Source organism: Hibiscus syriacus, unplaced genomic scaffold (genome assembly GCF_006381635.1).
Source record: "Hibiscus syriacus cultivar Baekdansim isolate YM2019G1 unplaced genomic scaffold, ASM638163v2 tig00000453_pilon, whole genome shotgun sequence".
NCBI classification, from domain to species: Eukaryota; Viridiplantae; Streptophyta; class Magnoliopsida; order Malvales; family Malvaceae; genus Hibiscus; species Hibiscus syriacus.
Window position 1 is genome coordinate 756 of NW_024061788.1, and position 21,809 is coordinate 22,564.

The window sequence follows — 21,809 nt, forward strand, 5'->3', positions numbered from 1 at the left end:
ATTTTTATCCAAAAATAAATTTCTTATCTTAAATTCAATATTAAGATTAAAATACTAAAAAATAAATACTAAAATAATTATTTAATCAAACATTAATAATATTTTTCACCCTCAATGTATAATTATTTGATCATATATTGTTTTGACATTTATTCCTTTTCTTAGAATAATTTAACCCTCAATGTATAGAACCGGTTTTAAAAAAAATTAAAGGGCTTTCCTTCCTAGTTTTCATAAAATAGAATGATGAACTTTAAAATTATACTTTTACATTTTATGTATATTTAATATAATTTTTAAAAATGTTTAATTGTATATATGAAACAAAAATAAATATTTTTAAAAAGGTAATATGGCATATTAATTTTGATGAATAAAATGTCCGCCAATCATAACAAAATATATGTAAGGATTAAATTTTAAAATAATATCAAATTTTAAAATATCAAAATAAGATGTGTCATAACCATTTTTTTAGGTAAAACAATTAAATATTATTTAAAAACGATTATGACTTAAATTTTGGAAAATTGAGTGATTTTGAATTGATTGAAATAAAATGGAAAATGGAGTCGCCATCGACCTTTGGGTTAGGTAGGGCAAATACCTAAACGTCTTTTAAAACAATTTTAAGAAAAATCATTTTTTTTAGACAAAATTCGGTCTGCGTTACTAAAGATTCATTTAAATGGATTCGGGAGTCGGTTACGTGTGGGGAAAGGTAAATACCCTCACAACGCCCAAATTGGTACTGTGTCGCTTACACATTGTCGTAAATGGTGGAAATTACAAATCGAATATAAAGTTAAAATGTGATCTATTTATCGAACATCGATTAATTTGCATCGAATTAAATAATTAGATAAAATTCTTTAACTCGAAAAGAAATCTCAAAATTAGCAATCCTCCGTCGGGAAAGCTAACTCGAATATTTCTTATCAGTTAAAGAATATTCCCTCCTCAATAAATTTAAAAAACGTGAATCGAATATAAAATAAAAATCGATCTTCGCATAAAGTACATCGCTATTTAGTAACATACATCGCATTGTTCAACTTAAAATAAAAGGAATTAATTAGCAAAAAAAATCAATTTTATTTCAAGTTCACCTTTGTTCGAATGTCGTATCGGATTGTATCACTTCGATCAAATGATACTTTCCACGCTCATTCTACAAATCTTTGTTCTTGAAAATATTCAAATGAACAACATAAAATATTGACAACTAGATAATTTACAAATTAAAATAAATCAAATTAATAATATGGAACAAACATTGGTAATATGTGTACATATATATATATATATAATATATATATATATCTATATATATATATATATAGATATATCTATATATATATATATATATATATCTATATATATATATGAATATACAAGGGTAAATGAATTTAATAAATTTATGTATATAGACATATAGATACAACACGCGTATGTAATGAAATAAAAATAAAAATAAATAAATTTGTACATGCACAAATACCTATGGAACATAACATGTACATTAATATTATAACATGGATTAAAATATAACATACAAACATGACAAACCATACGCAAATAACATAAAATAACTAAGCTTTATAGAGAAGTGACTAAACTGTGTAAATTGAAACTACAGTATAAGAATCATAAAACAAAAAAAAAATCAATCAATGGCCAAAAAACAATACAAAAATCAGTGCAATCAAAACAAACAAAACAACATGTATGATGACCAGATTGAAACAAAATAAAACATAATGTCAATATCAATAAATAAATAACATGAACCTCCTGGTGACTATAATGAAAAACATGGGTAAAATAGGTATCTAAATCGTGATTAACCATAAATCTAGTGACCAAAATACACTATATGAACATGGTGTACAAAATACAAAATACATAAACTGTAAAAGTGACCAAAATATAATATGCAGCTAACTATGAGGGACTGAAACGAGATTCACCCTATTGTAAACCTGAACATTTTCTAAACAAAGTAATAAGGGAAAATAACACATTAGATCTAGACACTCGAACAAAAAAAATCAAAACAGTTCCAACAATTGGTACAAATAAACTGAAAATGAAATCAAAGCTAAAATACCTTAGGATTTTCGATTATGCTTTTGATTAAAAAAATTCTTGTTACATCCTTTTTTCTCCCCCCTTTTCTTTTACACTGATTTTGGGGTTTTATATAACCATTACATATGTAAAAAAAATCATGATGTTGCTATTTTGGTTGTTGATGTTTGGTGACTGAAGCTGCTGAGAAGCATGGACATGGCGTGATTTTTTTTTTGAGATGACAGGATGGAGTTCCAGCAGAGAGGTTGGTGTGCAGGGCATGGCTACTGACTTGAACCAGGTCAGATTCGGTATTGGGCTTGAATGTGCTAAGGTTTAGGCCTGCAATAAATTATTGTAACAAAATGATTAATAATAATAATAAACATAATAATAAAATAATAATAGTTTAAAAAAAACCCGGACAAAAATAAGTGTCTACAGCTGCCCCTCTTTGAACATTCTTGTGTTAACAAGATAGGGCAAAGACAACAAGACAACACATTTTTGTTTGGTTCTCTCCCTTTTTAAGCTTAGAAATTGGATATTGTTGGTTGTTGGGGACACTGCTCATACGTGATGAAGAGTTTGGGTCGTCTAAGGGTGACATTCCTACGTGATGAGGAAATCTGGTCGAGGGATGACACGGCTCATACGCGATGAAGAGTTCTGGTCATCTTTAAGAAGGGTGATAACTAGGTTCCTACGTAATGAGGACGGCTGATTATCTAAGGTTGACACGGCTCCTACGTGATGAGGAGGTCTGATCGTCTAAGGGTAGATGACATGGTTCATACATGATGAAGAATTCTGGCCATCTTAGGAAGGGTGATAACTTGGTTCCTACGCGATGAGGACAGCTGGTTATCTAGGGGTGACACGACTCCTACGTGATGAGGAGATCTAATCAGGGATGACACTGCTCTACGTGATGAAGAGTTCTTGGCCATTTTATAGTGATAACATAGTTCCTACGTAATGAGGACGGCTGGTTATCTAATGTTGACGTTGCTCCTACGTGATGAGGAGATCTGGTCAGCTGATGTTGACTGATTCATTGCTTTGCTAATGAAATAGATCTTGAAAACCCTGTAAAAAAATGGTCATATGACATGATTTCATGCTGTCAATATGCTCTAAGAATGATCTAAATGCATGTTTAAAGGGTTATGCTCAGCTCGATCCTAGCATTGGGAATCTCCCCTGCTCCTTGATCGGAATATGCGATTTATGCGTTTCCATGCCTGGTTACTTTCTTGACCTCTCATTAAATATCTTTGACTTGGTCCCTCTGATCTACCCGAGAGAGTTTATCTTGCCTCTTTGATTCTTTGGTCATTGATTGATTTTTCAGAGAAAATTCATTCAGAATGGCCTCTCCTTGTTGCATGCCTTTAATTGGGACTTCTTTGCTTGGGAACGTATGATTATGTTGAAACTGATTTCTTTGATTTAACCCTCTTTTTTCAATGATTTGTTTAATGATTGATGGAGCGTGCCTTTGTATGTTCTCTGGCGAACACCTGTTTCAAAATCCCCATACTCTAACACTTTTCAGAGTAAGGCATAATAACGATGTTATAGTATTTGGTGAATATATGCGAGGACATTGAATCAAATTCAAAAATTTCACTGAAGATAGATAATGAGAAAGTACAATCTTTTGGGACAAGAAAACAAGTAAGTAAAGGAAGAACAAAGACAAATATAGTGAATATCAAATGCTGAGTCCTTCTATTTCTTCACCCCAAATCTTTCTCGAAGTTGACATGTGTTTCGAAGATTCAGATCGTACAAAAGATGTGTGAGCATGAGAGTCTTTCCCTAACTGTCAGGCTTCCGAGGGAATCCGCATTTCAACTTCTGGCTATTCGAGCGTCCATTACGGATTTTCAACTCGAATCCTCCTTTGGTTTCAAGAGCCCATTTTGGGTTTTCATCTTGAACCCTCCTTTATTTTTTTTTCTTTTTCATTTTTTTAAGTGTAATATCGTTTGACCGAATCTGAATTCACGGGATTAGGCAAATCTTCTCCATCCATTTCTGTTAACACCAAAGCTCCTCCTGAGAATGCCTTTTTTACAACATAGGGACCTTCCCAGTTCGGCATCCACTTCCCTCGAAAGTCTTTTTGCATAGGTAGGATCTTTTTTAGTACCAAATCGCCTTCACGAAATTCTCGAGGTCTGACTTTCTTGTCATATGCTCGTATCATCCTTTTCTGGTACATTTGGCCATGGCAGATAGCTCTCAGCCTTTTCTCCTCAATCAAATTTAATTGATCAAACCTACTTTGTACCCAATCAGCCTCGTCCAGTTTCAACTCCATCAATACTCTCAAAGAAGGTATTTCCACCTCAACAGGTAAAACTGCTTCCATCCCATATACCAAAGAGAATGGTGTTGCCCCAGTAGATGTACGAACGGACGTGCGATAAGCAAGCAACGCAAAAGGTAATTTTCATGCCAGTCCCTATATGTTTCAGTTGCTTTTGTGATGATCTTCTTGATGTTTTATTCGCTGCCTCTACTGCCCCATTCATTTTTGGGCGATAAGGAGCCGAATTGTGATGTTTGATCTTTAACTTTGTGCAAACTTCCTTCATTAAATCGTTGTTCAAATTCAATGCATTATCTGTGATGATCCTTTCAGGTGTTCCATATCTACAAATGATTTCTCTTTAGAAATCTGCACACTGCTCCTTTTGTGACATTAGCATAAGAGGCAGCTTCAACCCATTTGGTGAAGTAGTCTATAGCCACTAAGATAAAACGATGTCCATTTGAGGCCTTCGTGAAATTGCCCCAATGACATCGATGCCCCACATTGAAAATGGCCAAGGTGCGTTCATTACATGGAGTGGTGAAGGAGGAACATGTATTTGGTTATCATGAATCTGGCATTTATGACATCTTCGAGCAATCTGATACAATCTCCTTCCATAGTGGACCAATAGTACCCAAACCTCATGATTTTTCTAACCATTGTGAATCCATTAGCATGTGTTCCACAAACTCCTTCATGGACTTCCTCAAGTATTTTCTTGGCCTCGATTCTATCCACACATCTCAAAAGCACCTGATCCTTGCCCTTTTTATACAATATATCTCCATCAAGGACATACCCCATTGCTAATCTTCTTAAGGTCCGTTTATCATTCTCAGCTGCCTCCGCCGGGTAAGCCCGATACTTCACATATTGGAGAATCATAATACCATGGGAGACTATCATCCTTCTTCCTCTATGTTGCAACAATGAGCTGGCATTTCTCTTATACTCATCCGAATAGGCATCATTCGAGATTGATCATCGGCCTTAAACATAGCTGCCAACGTAGCCAAGGCATCTGCCATTTGATTTTCTTCACGAGGAAGATAAGCAAAGAAATTCTTCAAACTCTTTGATCAACTCCATCACTAAGTTCTTGTATTCTATCAACTTGGAGTCTCGAGTCATCCATTCCCGCGAAGCTGATAAATAACCAGAGCAGAATCGCCGAATACTTCTAGGCTTTTAACTTTGCGCTCAATTGCAGCTTGAATACCCAAGATACATGCTTCATACTCTGCCATATTGTTAGTGCATTCAAAGGCGAGCCTACTAGTAAAAGGATAATGATCTCCCTCAGGTGAAACTAGTATTGCCCCAATTCCATGTCCCACAGCATTAGAAGAGCCATCGAAGTTCATTTTCCATGCTTCATTTTTCGGAGTATTCTTCAGTAACAAATACTCATCAAGTCCTCATTCGGAAAATCAAATTTTACTGGCTCATAGTCTTCTAATGCTCTGCTTGCCAAGAAATCTGCAATAGCACTCCCTTTAACTGATTTCTGGTTCATTAGACTATATCAAATTCGGACAACAACATTTGCCATCTCGCCATCCTTCCAGTTAGAGCCGTTGATTCCATCAGGTACTTTAACGGATCCAGTCTTGATATCAACCAGGTAGTGATACAACAAATACTGTCTCAGCCTCTTAGTAGTCCATACTAAAGCACAACACACTTTTCGATAGAGGAGTATCGAGTCTCACAGTCAGTGAATTTCTTACTGAGATAGTAAATAGCTCGTTCTCTTCTTCCAGTTTCGTCATGTTGGGCCAACACACATCCCATGGACTTCTCAAAGACAGCCAAATATAAAATCAATGGTTTGTTTGGGATTGGTGGCATCAGACAGGAGCATTAATTAAGTAACCCTTAATTCTATCGAAGCATTCTTGGCAACTATCATCTCATTCTCCTGGGTTTCGCTTTCTCAGTAATCGGAATATTGGATCACATTTCTCAGTCAACTGCGAGATGAATCTGGCAATATAATTTAACCTCCCCAGAAAACCTCGTACTTCTTTTTGCGTTCTAGGGGGAGGTAATTCCAAAATTGCTTTGACTTATCAGGATCTATTTCTATCCCACTCTCACTGACTACAAATCCCAATAACTTTCCTGAAGTAGCTCCAAATGTGCACTTGGTTGGGTTAAGCTTGAGCTGGTATTTTCTTAATCTTAAAAACAGCCTCCTTAAGACTTTACATGTTCTTCTTCGGTTTGTGATTTAGCAATCATATCATCCACGTACACTTCTATCTCCTTGTGCATCATATCGTGGAACAACGTAACCATTGCTCTTTGATATGTTGCCCCGGCGTTCTTAAGTCCGAAGGGCATCACCTTGTAACAAAATGTACCCCACATTGTCACAAAAGTTGTCTTTTCCATGTCTTCTGGGTCCATCTTAATTTGATTGTAACCTGAGAAACCATCCATGAAAGAGAAAAGAGCATGACCAGCCGTATTGTCAACCAAAGTATCGATATGTGGGAGTGGAAAATTATCTTTGGGCTCGCTCGATTGAGATCCCGTAGTCAACACACATCCGAACTTTGCCATCTTTCTTGGAACTGGCACTATGTTTGCTACCCATTCAGGGTACTTGGCCACTTGTAAAAATCCAGCATCGAATTGTTTCTTCACTTCTTCCTTGATTTTTAATATCATATCTGGTCTCATTCTTCGAAGTTTTGTTGAACAGGCTTGCATTCCGGCTTTATTGGTAGCTTGTGCATCACGATGTCAGTCTCCAACCCCGGCATATCTTGATAAGACCAAGCAAACACATCCCTATATTCCCGAAGAAGGCTTATAAGACCATCTCTTATTTTTGGTGAGAGTGAAGTGCCAATTTTAACTTCCTTTATATCCTCTTCTGTTCCCAAATTTATTGTTTCAGTTGTCTCTTTGTGGGGCAATATTTGTCTATCTTCTTGCTCCATCATTCTAACAAGCTCAGAGTTTAACTCACATTCCTCTCATCTTTATAACCCTCAGATTCTTCGAGACACATGTCATTTTCAAAATCAATTTGTGGTTCAAAAGTATCATTACTCGAACAGTTGATATCTGAAGACCTGTGAATCAAAAAGGAGTATATTTGGCTGTGGAAAGAATTTTATCTAATATTTACCAAGAGAAAAATTATCAATAAAGAATAAAGAATACTCAAGAGATGAATAAAATACTTGCTAAGATTAGAATGAAAGAAGAACACTGTTTCATTAAAGCAATGACAAATAACAATTTGTCCTTTTACAAAAGCCCTATTATATTTGGGTCAAAGGAGACAAATTTGTTATTATGCATTACTTTGAAAAGTGCTTATAGAACACAGGGAGTTCTTCAACAGTGTAATTGTTCAAAACATAGCCAGGAGGACACGGACGGATTGATGCCAATGAGCACTCTCCAATAGAATCATCTGTGATAACGTTGATGCTCAGGCTTCCCCATAAATCTTCAACAAATTCTGTATCTTCAATATCCCATGACTGTTTCAGCGTGTCAATCACTAATCCTCCAGACACAAAAGATTTGGAAAGAGGCGGAATGACCATGAGTCCCCAAACAGATCTTCTCCCTTTACTCTTGCCTTCCTCCTTTCCTTAAGCTTTTGTGCATCCTTGACTTTATCATGGTACGTTGGTTTGTATCCGAGACCAAAAATAATTTCTTTTAGGAACTGCAGCCGGCCCTTCAGTGATGCCTTGCAGTTTCTTTCCCAAGCCTTTCCCTACCTTTGCTCCTCTAGCTAATGTCTCTTTAATTGCATCTTTGTATTTTTTGAAAGATGAGGAATGGGAATTCTTTTGCCTTCAGAGATAAAAGTAGCATTAACAAATTCCAAGGACTGGAAGGAGGACTCTAGTGCATTTTCATCTACCCCTACATATGGTGCATCTGTAGTGATAGAGGCAATGATGTCTTCTTCCGCTTTGATGGTCACCAGAGTCCCATCAAAATGAATCGGAGCTTTTGGTGAAGTGAGGAAGGAACTGCCCCAGCCATGTGAATCCAGGGTCTCCCTAGCAAGCAACTATAACTCGGATGAATATCCATGACCACAAAATCTACTTCAAATGTTGTAGGGCCAATTCTGAGAGGGATAATCATCTTCCCCATTATCTTGCGTTCTGTCCCATCAATGCCCTTACAGCATTGCCACAAACCCTCATTTGTGATACATCCACAGGAAGTCTATTTAGAGTGGCGAATGGCATAACATTCAAGGCCGATCCGTTGTCAATTAACACCCCAGAGACGATGACTCCTTTGCAATGAGCCGTAATGTGTAAAGCCTTGCCCCTGCCTTTTCCTTCTTCAGGTATTTCGTCATCATAAAAATAAATAAAATTATCTGCATTAATATGATTTACCATCCTGTCCACACGTTCCACTGGTATATCCTTCCCTACAAAAGTTTCATTTAGCACTTTATCAGAGTATTTGATGTACTTCCGAATGCAATAGTAGAGATAACATTGAAATCCGCGCTGGGGTCTTATGAAGCTGTTCCACATATTATACTCGCTGTGTTTCAGAAACTTTAAAAATTCTGAGCCTCCTCAATCTTAACAGGCTCATTCAATTTATCCTCAGGATCTTTAATAACCACATCTCTTGCTTTATCAGCCTTTCCAGGAGCATAGCATCTTCCACTCCTGGTGAAAAATCCAACTTCAGCAACCTCTTCCTCCTTACTCTCAGGAGTATTAATTGGCATGTATAGTCCCAGGGAACACTCTTGTTACTCTTGTAGGTAAAAGGCGCAGGAGTTTTGATCACAACCCTAGATGTTATACTTCCACTGCTGGCCTCGTAATTTGGTTCGATATGACCAGGACATGCTTTTTTAAATTCTTTTCAGCTTCCCTTGAATTTTCTTCAGAAGCGCAGATATATCTTTCCTTCTCACTCATTCTTTCTTCATAGAACTGCAACTCCTGCTTGTTCATTAATTCTTGGACTATTTGCCTGAATTCTTGACAGTCCTAAATTTGATGACCATTTTCACCATGGTATTCACAAAAGATTTCTGTCTTTTCCGTTGAGCATTCATTTCTAGGGCTCAACAAACCTCTCTCCTTTATTGAGCATATACCCATTTCAGTGGTGTTCTTATTTCTTCAATTCTCCTCTAATTCTCTGATTTTTCTCAATAGCGTTTACTCCCTGATTCTGATGATTTGGAAGCGGGTTTGCAGCAACACAGGGTGCTTCAGAATCATTAAAGGACACCACCTTTCTCTTGATCAGATCTTCAACCACTCTTTTAAAGCGAGACACTTTTCAATGTTATGTCCTCTGAGATTTGCATGATATTCGCATGTCTCATTTTCGTTGAACCATTTTGGATAAGGTGGTTTAATTGGATCAATGAATTTTGGTGACACTACGTGAGCTTGGACTAATCCATGGAAGAGCTCACTGTAAGTCATTGGTATGGGAGTGAACGTCATCCTTTCATTGTTATGCTCGCGCTTAGTCTCTCCTTGGGATGAAGAAGAATTTCCCATCTTCGGCTTACTCACAGAGAAATTTACATTATTCACCTCTCCTTCTTTCCTTTTCACATAGGGTTTCTTTGCAGGAGTTTGGCTACCGACAATCTGCCCTTTCTTTAATGCTCTCTCGATCATCTCTCCGCACATCACGATATCAGAGAAGCTCTTAGTTGCCACTCCTAACATATGATCAATATAAGGAGATTTTAACGTATCTATAAACATGGTTATAAACTCCCTCTCAATAAGTGGTGGGTGCACTTGAGCAGCAATATCCCTCCAACGCTGAGCGTATTGTCGGAAGGTCTCATTATGCTTCATCTCCATATTTGGAGAGTAACACGATCAGGCATCATATCGGTAACGTGTTGATATTGTTCTTTAAACGCATTGGCCAAATCCTTCCAAGACCTATTTTAGCTCGGGTTAATTGGTTATACCATCTGACAGCTGACCCCGTCAAGCTGGCCTGGAAACAGTGAATTAATAGCCCATCATCCTTCACAAATCCTGTCATTCTTCGACAAAACATGGTCAAGTGAGCAACAGGACAAGTTTTCCATCATACTTTTCAAATTCCGGCATTTGAACTTTGGTGGTAATACTAAGTCTGGCACAAGACTCAATTCCTCTGCATTCATTCCGTCTTGAGAGCCTTGCTTTCCCATTTCTTTAAAAACCCTTTGCACCAGTCCTTTAAATGCTCTGGTACTTCCGTTTTAGGTTTCTCCATTCCTCAGGATCTACATCAATATGCTCATAAGGACTGTTTTAAGGGTTAGTCGTGGCCATTTGAACCTTTACCGCTGAAGACCCTGCAGGATGCTCAACTAGCTTTTCAGGTGAGATAACTAGTCTCGGGGTAGACTCCTGCCTAGAAACTTCAACAGGGGCAGTGCTTGGTTCTTTAACTGTTTCAGTACGTAACCCAGACATCTTGGTCATCATCTCATTCATCATATTAGCCTGGCTTTGCAGGATTGATCTATAATTGACTTTTGTGACTGATCCATCTTTGCCTGCCATTCTTGTTGTATTCTTAGTAAATCTTCTTGCATTTCTTTCTTTAATTGATCAAGCTTGGCCTCCATGGCTCTACTTCGCGTGTGATAAGGATTGGAGTTTTTACTTGCCAGAATCGTCTGTCACATAACCCTTCGGAAATTAATTTTATTGTTCTTTTAAATTCGAATGCATATTATTGGTAATGTGCTATAAATGATACATTTTATTGGTGATGCATTATAAATGATGAATTTACTTATGCATAATGAATGATGCAAGTATGAAATGCAAATAAAAGGCGTTGACCCAAGCAGTAACCATTCGGAAATACTTTCATTGGATAAAAAGTTTCACTCATTACAAAGGAGTTCTATTACATATAAGGCCTAGCCCTCAGACTCAGCTCTACAATTTCATTCATAATGGCGATGATCTCCCTTGTATATTCAGAAACCGGATTTGTGCGCAGTTGGATGATCTCCGCTCTATTGGCTAATTTGTTCATGTACCGAGCCACTTCACCCATTTGAGCAATAGCTTCCCCCATCATGCGCTCGCGTTCTTCTAACAAGGATCGATAATGCTCATATGTATTTTCCCATCCTTTATTGATGCGCTTGATTTCTTTTTCTAGACTGGTAATATGAATTCGACATTTCTGGAGTTCACCTTTCAATTCTCTGATTTCCTTCTGGAAGGATTTGTTTTCTTCGAGAGCAGCTCTTAGGTCCACTGAAGCGGGAGGAACTTGCACTTGCAGAAGGGATTGCTCAAGGTTCGATACATGACTTTTGAGCTCATCATTCATAGCTCGAGATTGGTTCATCTCCTGTTCGAATCTCATCTGTAATTCTCCCATTTCTCCCGTGAGCTCATCTACTTGCTGACTTTTGTAGAGAATCTCTGCATCCACGATCCAATCTCTGCCTGCTTTCTATCGAGGATTCGATTCCATCCCTGTCTCTCAGACCGCATCTCTTCTTTCTTTTGCTTTCTTTCTTCTTCGAGCTCTAAAATTCTTCGATCTTTGTCCTCAAAGTCCTCAATTATACTGTTCATCTCAGTTTTTAACCCCTGGACTTGATTCTTTTCTTCTCCTAATTCTTTCAGGCTGACTTCTTTTTCTTCATGGAATTTTCGAGCTCTACGAGCCTCAGCTTTATACTGCTTTATCAATTCCTTTTTATCGGCCTCTAGCTCGCATACTTTTGCTTTTCCAGCTTCTATCTTCTTGATCTGACACTTGTTCTCAATTTCCAGACTTTTGATTCGCCGTCTTGCAGCCGCTAATTCTCTGGATCCAAGTTTCTTTCTCACTTGCTGCACCCTTTGATAATCTTTTTTTAAGTCTTCTAAATCGGCTTCCACCTCCTCTTTCCGTTCTCTCATCATTATAAACTGTCTGGCATGAAATTCAGCCTCGATAGTCAACATGAAGTTTTCTCTCTCCATCTCTTCTATTTTCTTGGAATCTTTAGCCTTTTCCATTTCAAACTCAATTCTTTGGATTTCCAAATTCGAAGGGATATTTCTTATTTGTTCTTCTATCGACCTTGATCCCTCTCCAGATGTTAAAGGTATTTTATCATTTACCCTCCTGATTCTCCAGGCTTCATAATCAGGCGTCAAAATAACATCCGCTCCAATTACTTTAGTCCTAAAAGTCATCCTCCAAGAATCAGCCACATCTTTGATTTTCTTTCTATAATTGCCTTCTTTATAATCAAATTCAGCACCAGTCAACCCATGAGTCACGGGAACAAACTGTCGGGCACCGTACTGTCTCAATATCAACAAAGGAGCGTATCCCACTCCTCCCCACAGTCCAGTAATATAATCCAGTCCAAATCTCCACACTTGAACAAGATTTGTGTATGCATCAGCCACGGTGTTCGCCATGCTATGTTTTGACTTTGTAGATTCCGGAAGAAATCAATCCATTGATCTTTCTGAGATACTTCAGGCCACTCCTTCGTAAGGTACTCAGCAACAGGAGAATAATCTTTTAAAAAACGGTTATAGTTGACTTTTTCTTCCTTCCAGAAATGGCTTCTGATCCACACAGTAAGCAATTGAGCACAACCCACCCATAAAACGACCTCCCCCCAACCTTCTACATATATTCAAAGATCGGAAAGTTTCAGCAAGAATTGCATGGACTGGATTCACCTCTCTTCCTAACTTCTCAACCAAATCGCTACTGCTAGCTCGATCAATCCCAAACATTTTGGAAAGATTACCAAACCATATATACCCAAAGCAATACATCTCTACGCACGTTTTCATCTACGTATGCTTCAGCTATCTTTTGTAAGTGAGACCACGGCACTCCCTCACTTTCTCCCTTGCGTTGCAAGCGATCATTTACCCATTTGTCGCTTGTGCCCGAGATCTTTGCAAGCTTTGACTTAAAAGAAAGCTCTTTTATCGACCGGGTGTAAACTTTGTCCACTTTAACGCTTGTCAAATTCAACAGAAATTGGTATTCCTCGAGGGTTGGAGTCATGTCCTCTCGGTTGAATGTGAAACAACTATAGGCCGGATTCCAAAACTGTATTATGCTTCGTATGAGAACCGGGTCTACCTTCACGTATATCAGATGAAATATATCCCCATAAGTCTGCTGAAAAGCTTGCCTCTCAATAAGATTCCAACTTTCCCAAATGGTTTTCAATCCCTGAAGCTCATTCTGTTTTAAAGAAGCTGGTGCATAATCAGACAGATCCGACACGTAGTTCCCTGATAGACTATCTCCCTGCTCTTTCTGCTTGGCTTCAGACCAGTTCCTTACATCTGCTGGATTCACTTCTTTGTTTAGGAAACTCCTTTCCATCGTGAAAGTCTTTCCACTTTATCGATACTCACAGATCAATCGCCTTTTCTAATGATATGTCTATGCAGTATGAAAAAAAATAAACAAAACAAACAAAACAGTTAGTCAAAACAATTGCATAAATTTAACATAAAAAGATAAGTAAAACGGGAAATAAATCTATTCTATTTATGTATTATCTACCCGAATAATATTCCTCAAAAAGGGTCCTACCCGAACATGCTCTCTACCCTCCTAAATTAATTAAATTCTAACTGCACCTAAATTCTATTTCACATGCTTTAACAGAATAAATCTATTCTACACACTCAAAAATAAATAAATAAAATAAAATAAAAAGGTTAGAGGGTTTCTCCATTGTGTACGCCTATTTTGGGTACCTATTGACGGACAGAGGTTCAGTATGACTCTACCTAGTGTGACCGTTCTATGGTTCACTATATGCATGGTTTCAGCTCTAACAGGAAAAAAAAGGACTCGAATTGTCCTTGATGTCGGTGCCCCCTTGGGCTACCAAACCCTCAATCCTCTCCCATTACAGGTTTCAAACGGACCGAGTTCAATTCGAGGGGGATTCATTGCCTTATACCCATACGAGGAATAAATTCCTACGAAGGTATAAGGTATGTATCCCATGGGTTATTTGCCAAAACTCATACGAAGAATAAATTCTTACGAGAGTAAAGCAATCACCCTAACTAATTTGGATCGAAACTCATGTCTAGAGCTCATGTTATGCTAATGAAAGTGATGTGTGTGAGGAGAAACAAACAAACCTTTGACTCAAAAACAGGGAAAATAAACTCAACGAGAACTAAGAAACATCTGGAAAAAATGAAAACAATTAAAATGTTAGTATATAAAAATAAAGAGATAAAATAATAAATAAAAATTCAATACATAGATCATAGTTTTACTAAAGATTCGAACTTATAATTTCAACCATAACGACTATATATAAGCGACCGACAGCTTGACTCTCTAGTTCTGTCCCCAGTGGAGTCGCCAAGCTGTCATAACCATTTTTTTAAAACAATTAAATATTATTTTTAAAAACAATTATGACTTTAATTTGGAAAATTTGGTGATTTTGAATGGATTTGAATAAAATTGAAAAGAGTCGCCATCGACCTTTGGGTTAGGTAGGTCAAATACCTAAAAACGTCTTTTAAAAAAAATTTAAGAAAAATATAATTTTATAAGACAAAAATTTGGTCTACGTTACCAAAGATTCATTTAAAACAGGTTTGGGAGTCGGTTACGTGTGGGGAAGGGTAAACACCCCCACAACGCCCAAAATTGGTACTGTGTAGCTTACACATCGTCGTAAATGGTGGAAATTACAAATTGAATATAAAACTAAAATATGATTCGTTTATTGAGATTTAATTAATTTACTTCGAATTATTTTATCAGAGAAAATTCTTTAATTTGAAAAGAAATCTCGAGATTAACAATTCTCCGTCGGGAAAGTTAACTCGTCTATTTCTTATCTTTTAAAGAATATTCTCTCATCATTTATTTAAAAACGTGTATCGAATATAAAATGAAAATTTAAAATTTACATTCACATAAAATAAAGTGAGCGTCACTTAAGGTACCACACATTACATCATTTTAATAAATTAATTAGTAAAATATACTCGACTTGTTACAAGTCCCTATGTCGTTAAAATGTCGTATCGGATCGTACCACTTCGACCAAGTGGTACTTTCCACGCCCATTCTACGCATACGTGTTCTTGAAAATAATCGAATATTTCTTACATAGATAAAAATATAATGAAAATAAATGTGATTGGAAATACAAAGATTTACATTAAATTAAAGTAAACACAATACCAATAATTAACTAATGAGTAAAATGCACATCCATACATAAATGACTAAAATACAAATTAGTAAATATTACAGACCAAAATAAATATTAAACATTTAAGGGGCTAAAATAATTACAAATATTTTTAAAAAAACAGTAAAAATAAATAAACCATAAATCATATTAGGGACCAAAATGAAATGAAAAACATAAAGAACTAAACCACAATTAAGCCAAATGTTAAACAGGGACTAAAACGAAACATGCATAAAATAATATGGCCAAATTCGAACTCTAATAAAATGTAATAATAACCAGATAAGGACTAAAATATATGAAAGTAAAATAAACAGACATTAATCGATATTTAACCCAAAATATGAGAGTAGTGATCAAGATAAAAGTTTCATAATAAAGAGTACAATGTCTAAACTTTCAAAAATATTAACAATAACCAGTCCAGTGACCAATGTGTAAACTTTAAAAATATAGGGCTTGAAGTACAGAATAAATAAAATACACTAAGCCCTTAAACAACTTACAAAACACGGGGACCCTTACAATGTAATTAAACCATAGGCTAATTAGTGACTAGAATAAAATGTACACAAATATCATGGACAAATTTAAAACATTAACAAAAATAAATAACACACCAGCACAGTGACTAAAATGAAAAAAAAACATAAATCACAGGTCCAAATTCGAAGATCATAAAACATACATAATATATAAACTAGTGATTCAAATAAAACAAAATAAAACTATAGGCTCGAAATAAGATTGCATGGATTTCATTTAGTGACCAGATCACAACCCTTACAAAGCTTGAGGGACCTAAACTGTGATTAACCCTAAATGTAAAAACACGCAGACCCCCCAAGCCCCTTAAACGATGCCGTTTCACTCGGTGATTATACCATCTTAAGGGTTTGAAAAAACCTGATTTTCATTCCCAACTCCCTCAGTCGCCTCACTCGTTCTTCTCTCCCTTTCCCTTCTTCCTCGTTTCTCCTCACGAGAACAACGCGGCTCCCCGGCCACCGTAAGTCGGTGGCCACGGGGAGCACCACAACCTTAACCACTCTACTTCCTCTCCCAGACCTTAACCAACCAAAAAACAAACGAAAACCCACCCCTAAGAAAAACTAGATCTAGGAAAAGAGAGGTTGTTTTACCTTCGGTAGTGGCTTCTTTTCACTCCGGCGAGGATACAACGCTCGGATCTCTCTCTAAAGGTAAGATGCCTCTCCTTTTTTTTGTTGTTTTTTTGTTTCGAATCTCTCTCTGTCTTTTTCTTTTTTGTTTTTTTTTTCTCCTCTCTTCTGGTTTCGTTCCCTTGATTTATGTTGAGTATTTGGTGATATGATGATGATATCTAGGTAGATAGGATTTGATTTCTCTGATTTGGGTGGATAAAGTCTAGATTTTTCGGGATTTTGGGGTGTTATTTTAATGGGTTTTTAGATTTGGGGTAAGTTTGATACATTGTTGATGACATTTGCTTCACTGTGTGACCAGATTGCTGATGACGACCGGCTCGGGATTCACCATCGACACCTCAAGCACGGCTGGGAGATGGAAGGCCAAACGGTTGTGGCGGTGGCTGAGCTGTTAGGGCTCAGAACAAGGGTTAGGGTTTCATACCTAAATGGCCTTTGATCTGGACCATTGGATGGGTCCAGATCAAACGGTCTTGATGGTGCGGCGCTGAGACAGAGAAGGGGTAACCCTAGCGGGTTTGGGCCGATTGCTGGGCCGCAGGTCTGGGTTGTTGGGCTCCGGGATTGGGCCTTTGTAATCTGAATTGGGCTTCTAAGCCTGCAAAAATGTAATATGAAAATTAATAATAATAGTTAATAATAATTAATAATAATAAAAAATAAAAAAATAAATATAAAAGACCCGGACAAAAACGGGTGTCTACACCCAAGATTTGACAGTCAAATTTATTTAACCTGCTAACTTACGAGTAGCCATAATGAACCTATGTCTGACTCCATCTACTAGAATCACCATAAAATACCTCTAAGCTATGATTGATGGAGGGATTAACTTCCTAACTCTTTTCTACATTATTTATCTTCTTATCACGCCTTCTCTCGTTTCTCCACCAGAGAATCACCAATTAGTGATTGTCCTTGCACCGATTGCGGGATTTTATCCAAACCAAAAGGGATGAACTAGAACCGGTCAAAGCAACCCCTTATACCCATAAATAAGGTTTGAGAAGCATTTTATGCAAGAGGGTGCTTTCCTAAACATGGCTGCTTAGTGTGGTTCCGTAGAGCTTAAGTACAATAAATAACTGTTATTTCCTTGTATCCCAACATCAATAGAGACTCTAATGTGTTCTTGATTCAGTCTTCTGTTGTTTGAAGTGAATTAAGATTCTTAGGATGACTTGAATTGCAAAATACTACGTTTCCCCGTTTTATTAGGTAAATTTTTCAAAAATGTGGGACTGGCCTATTGTAATGTCATATGAGGATGTATGGTCCAAAAAATATAGTGCTCGAGTGAAAACTGAAGAAGCCTGGGTTCATGATTTCTTATCTCATAAGACACTTTTATCCCTGGCGTGAGATGATATGTAAATTCTAACCATGATATTTTTTTCTCCTTTTCCAGATTTCAGCACACATGAATCTGGCTGAAGAATCTAAGGGTCTGTTTGGTTGCGGGGAAACATTTTACGGAAAATGTTTCCCCGTTTTCCTGTGTTTGGTTCCCATAAAACACCAAGATCAACGTATTTTGTTTTACGGTCAATGGAAAAGAGAGAGGAAAAGGGTAAGTTGTTTTCCATCTTTCTCCCGTCCCTTGCTCCACATCGAGAAGAAGCTTTGTTCTCCCGTCTTTTGCTCCACACCGGAAAATCGATCGATCCAGTGGCCTCCTTCTCACCGGCGAGACGGGCGGTCGTCTTCTCAGGTATATCTCTTTTAATCTTCTCCCTTTTCATCTTCCTTGACCTCCTTTTCTTGTTTCATCTTCCTTGACCTCCATTTTAATCAAAATCCGAAACGCTATTGTTTTCATCCTTTAGCATTTAACTGATGCAGTGCCGCATCATGTCCTCTTCGCTCTCAATAAATCTTTATCTCTCTACTCTCCCTTTCTTTGCATACTCTTCGAATTCAAGCAATTCTTCTTCTTGTAATTTATACCTTCCCAATTCTGTTAAAGTTTTGCCTTTTTCATCAATACCCATTAGCCTGTATAGTCGAAAAAGACGTTTTTCTGAGTTTCCTAGGTTGAAGAGTGAGAGGAAAAGAAGGGTCGCTGTTGTCAGAGCAAGTGAAACGACTGTTACAGAGCTGAGTGAAGAAGATGGGGAACAAGAGGAAAATCCTCCTTCGATTGATTCTGAGAATAATTCAAAACCTCGTCGAATTGCTCTTTTTGTTGAGCCTTCTCCTTTCTCGTGAGTCACTCTACCTTTTCTTTTTACGTTTCATTCTTATTCTTGATTCATCTTCTTATTGTACTTTGCATGTTAGTTGATGTGATTAGTAATTGACAGCTACATTTCATTGTTGTTTTCTGTCAATTATGTGGAAGTTTGGGTCTTTTCTTATTGTTTAAGGGTCAGTGTGTTTCTTTTTACGTTTCATTCTTATTCTTGATTCATCTTCTTATTGTACTTTGCATGTTAGTTGATGTGATTAGTAATTGAGAGCTACATTTCATTGTTGTTTTCTGTCAATTATGTGGAAGTTTGGATCTTTTCTTATTGTTTAAGGGTCAATGTGTTACAACTGTTCTGTTTTGATATAAAAAATTGGCACTGAGAACTAATGCATTTGTTTCCGTTTCGCAGATATATATCAGGGTATAAAAACAGGTTCCAGAATTTCATTAAATATTTAAGGGAAATGGGAGATGAGGTATGCTCATTATCTGCATTCAGCTTTGCTGCTATGATCATTTATTTGTTAGCTAATGTGTTTATGGCAGTGCTTTTGAATCATATTCCATGTAAGCTTAGTCTAAGTCCCGTTTGCATCTTAAGAAGCTTGAGCACTTGAGTTGGCGTCGTATTGCTTAGGAGATTATTTCTTTTTCTTTTTATTTGATTCAAGTCATTTTGTAGATGACAGAACTTAGAGGAATAATGATCAAGCGACTAACGAGGCTGTACAAATACTGGTTTAGCTTAAGTTCATTCTCAGTTAAAAGTTCACAGCCAAACCAGCTAAAAATTTTGACCAAATGTTTACTATAGCAAATAGTTTGCATAAACATTTTTCAATGATGAACTAACTGTAAGGTTATTGATCCTAATAGGTAATGGTTGTAACGACACACGAAGGGGTCCCACAGGAGTTCTATGGAGCAAAGCTGATTGGATCGAGAAGGTTGGTATACTCTGTGAAATTCAAGCTAAAGGTTGCACTCTGCTTCCACATTATTTCCATTTCGTTCTTACCTGTGCTTTTCTTTGCTTGATGTTATGCTTTCCAAGGCTAAATATCTAGAAATGGAAATAGAACTTTATTTAGGAGAAAACAAAATACTAGTTGCTTAACCTTTGATCACATTCTAAAATGTTTACATGCCAGAGGTGCAACCCTGCAAAAGTTACTATTTACGAAGCATTCTTAAGCAGATTTGATTTTGAACTTCAAAAAGGGGTTGGTAAACAGTGTTATCAATCACATAAAGTGTAAGAAATGTTTGAGATGAGTATTTACAATTGATTTAGTATTTGTGTCTTTGTCCCTGAGTATTCAAATAGCCTGGTTCGCGAAAGATGTTAAGCACTTTCTTTTGTGAAGATTTATGAATGCACAACATCCTCACATTATCAAGAATAAATCTCTATCACTGTCGGTTAATCTTAGTTTACTTCATCCTTAAATTTCAATCTTGTTCTGGTCCTATTATATTTTGTTTTGAAGTTACCATCTGCGTCAAACAGTTTGACATAACTGTATGTTTTTTCTGTTACATTAATTTATTCTTTGAACATTCTTTCTTATATTTGTTCTTTAATATATTTTTATTCTCTTTTCTCATTGCAGTTTCCCCTGTCCTTGGTACCAGAAAGTGCCCCTTTCCTTGGCACTCAGTCCAAGAATAATTTCAGAAGTCTTACGGTTTAAGCCTGATATAATACACGCCTCTTCACCTGGGATCATGGTACACTTCTAATTGCTGCTTTACGAGATCTTGATAGATTATTGTGATTTCGTTCAAGTGAAAAGGTAATAGGAGTGGTAGGAGGCATTCCTGATTTCTATGGACTGCATTGCAGGTTTTCAGTGCTCTCTTTATTGCAAAACTACTTTGCGTACCCATAGTGATGTCTTACCACACCCATGTTCCAGTGTGAGTTTCATTCTTCTTTGATTCACATGATAAATCCGTCATCCTATCTCTTAAAAAATATAACCAGAAAATCATTTGATACTTCTCAAAAGTTGTATAATTCGAGGTACTAAAATCTGATGAACTGTTATATGAAACCCAATCCCAAGTCTAACTTCTCATTCATTCTACAGGTATATCCCAAGATATACTTTTAGTTGGCACTCTTCTTCCTTTGGCACTCTTGAATGCTTGTATACTCTTCATACGAATAGTGTGTTCATCATTCAGCATGTTAATATGCATCCTTTCATAGACTATCGAGCCTCCGAGAGACGAATCTATATGCATTCTTTCTTTCCTTCCGCTGGTCACTGATACGCAGTTATGTTTATGGAGCTTAATTCCTTAGAATCAAATCTCTAGTTATTAATGTTGGTTTCTTCTTTGATAGGTGGGCAATTGTATATCTTGCACAGATGAAACCACTCATTGTCCCCATATTAAGTGAAGGGGAATGAAGTTCTTCCAGAAGATTGTCGGTAAACTGAAACTCAGATTGCGTATCGACATCTGAATTTAGTTATCAAGAATTATTTTTCTGGTGTTGGTTCTGTAGGTGAGCCGAGTTCGAGCTTGAACTTGGCACTTGATGTTATCAGTTTCTCATTTGTTACACTCATATTGTTATCTTTTATTCAATTTTCATAAAAGAAATTAGTGTTGTTTTATCAGGCATTATGAAGTTTTGGTGAAGTAAAAGATTATATTTCAGTTTACCTGTCTGATTTATTGTTGCAGCTTCAAAGCAACTCTAACAATATTAAGTTGAATGGAAGTAATAGCAACGTTCTATGTTGTTTTGATTTATTTATTTTTGGCACAATATAGAAATTAGCCCTTGACATTTATTTTGACACTTAT

The 21,809-nt window shown here is 36.8% G+C and overlaps 1 protein-coding gene across 2 annotated transcripts; it reads left to right on the forward strand.

The window, feature by feature from the left end:
• Positions 1-18,190: 18,190 nt before the first annotated feature.
• LOC120205994 (sulfoquinovosyl transferase SQD2-like) lies at positions 18,191-21,671 on the forward strand. Of its 2 annotated transcripts, none has more exons than XM_039205747.1 (6): positions 18,191-18,999; positions 19,396-19,462; positions 19,863-19,933; positions 20,600-20,717; positions 20,833-20,906; positions 21,080-21,671. In XM_039205747.1, exons 1-6 carry the CDS (start codon positions 18,632-18,634, stop codon positions 21,261-21,263), a joined length of 882 nt encoding a protein of 293 aa, XP_039061678.1. In that variant the 5' UTR covers positions 18,191-18,631; the 3' UTR covers positions 21,264-21,671. The 2 variants fall into 2 exon arrangements, with proteins under 2 accessions (XP_039061678.1, XP_039061683.1); XM_039205752.1 differs by having other exon boundaries at positions 18,194-18,999; positions 21,340-21,671.
• The last annotated feature ends 138 nt before the right edge of the window (positions 21,672-21,809 follow it).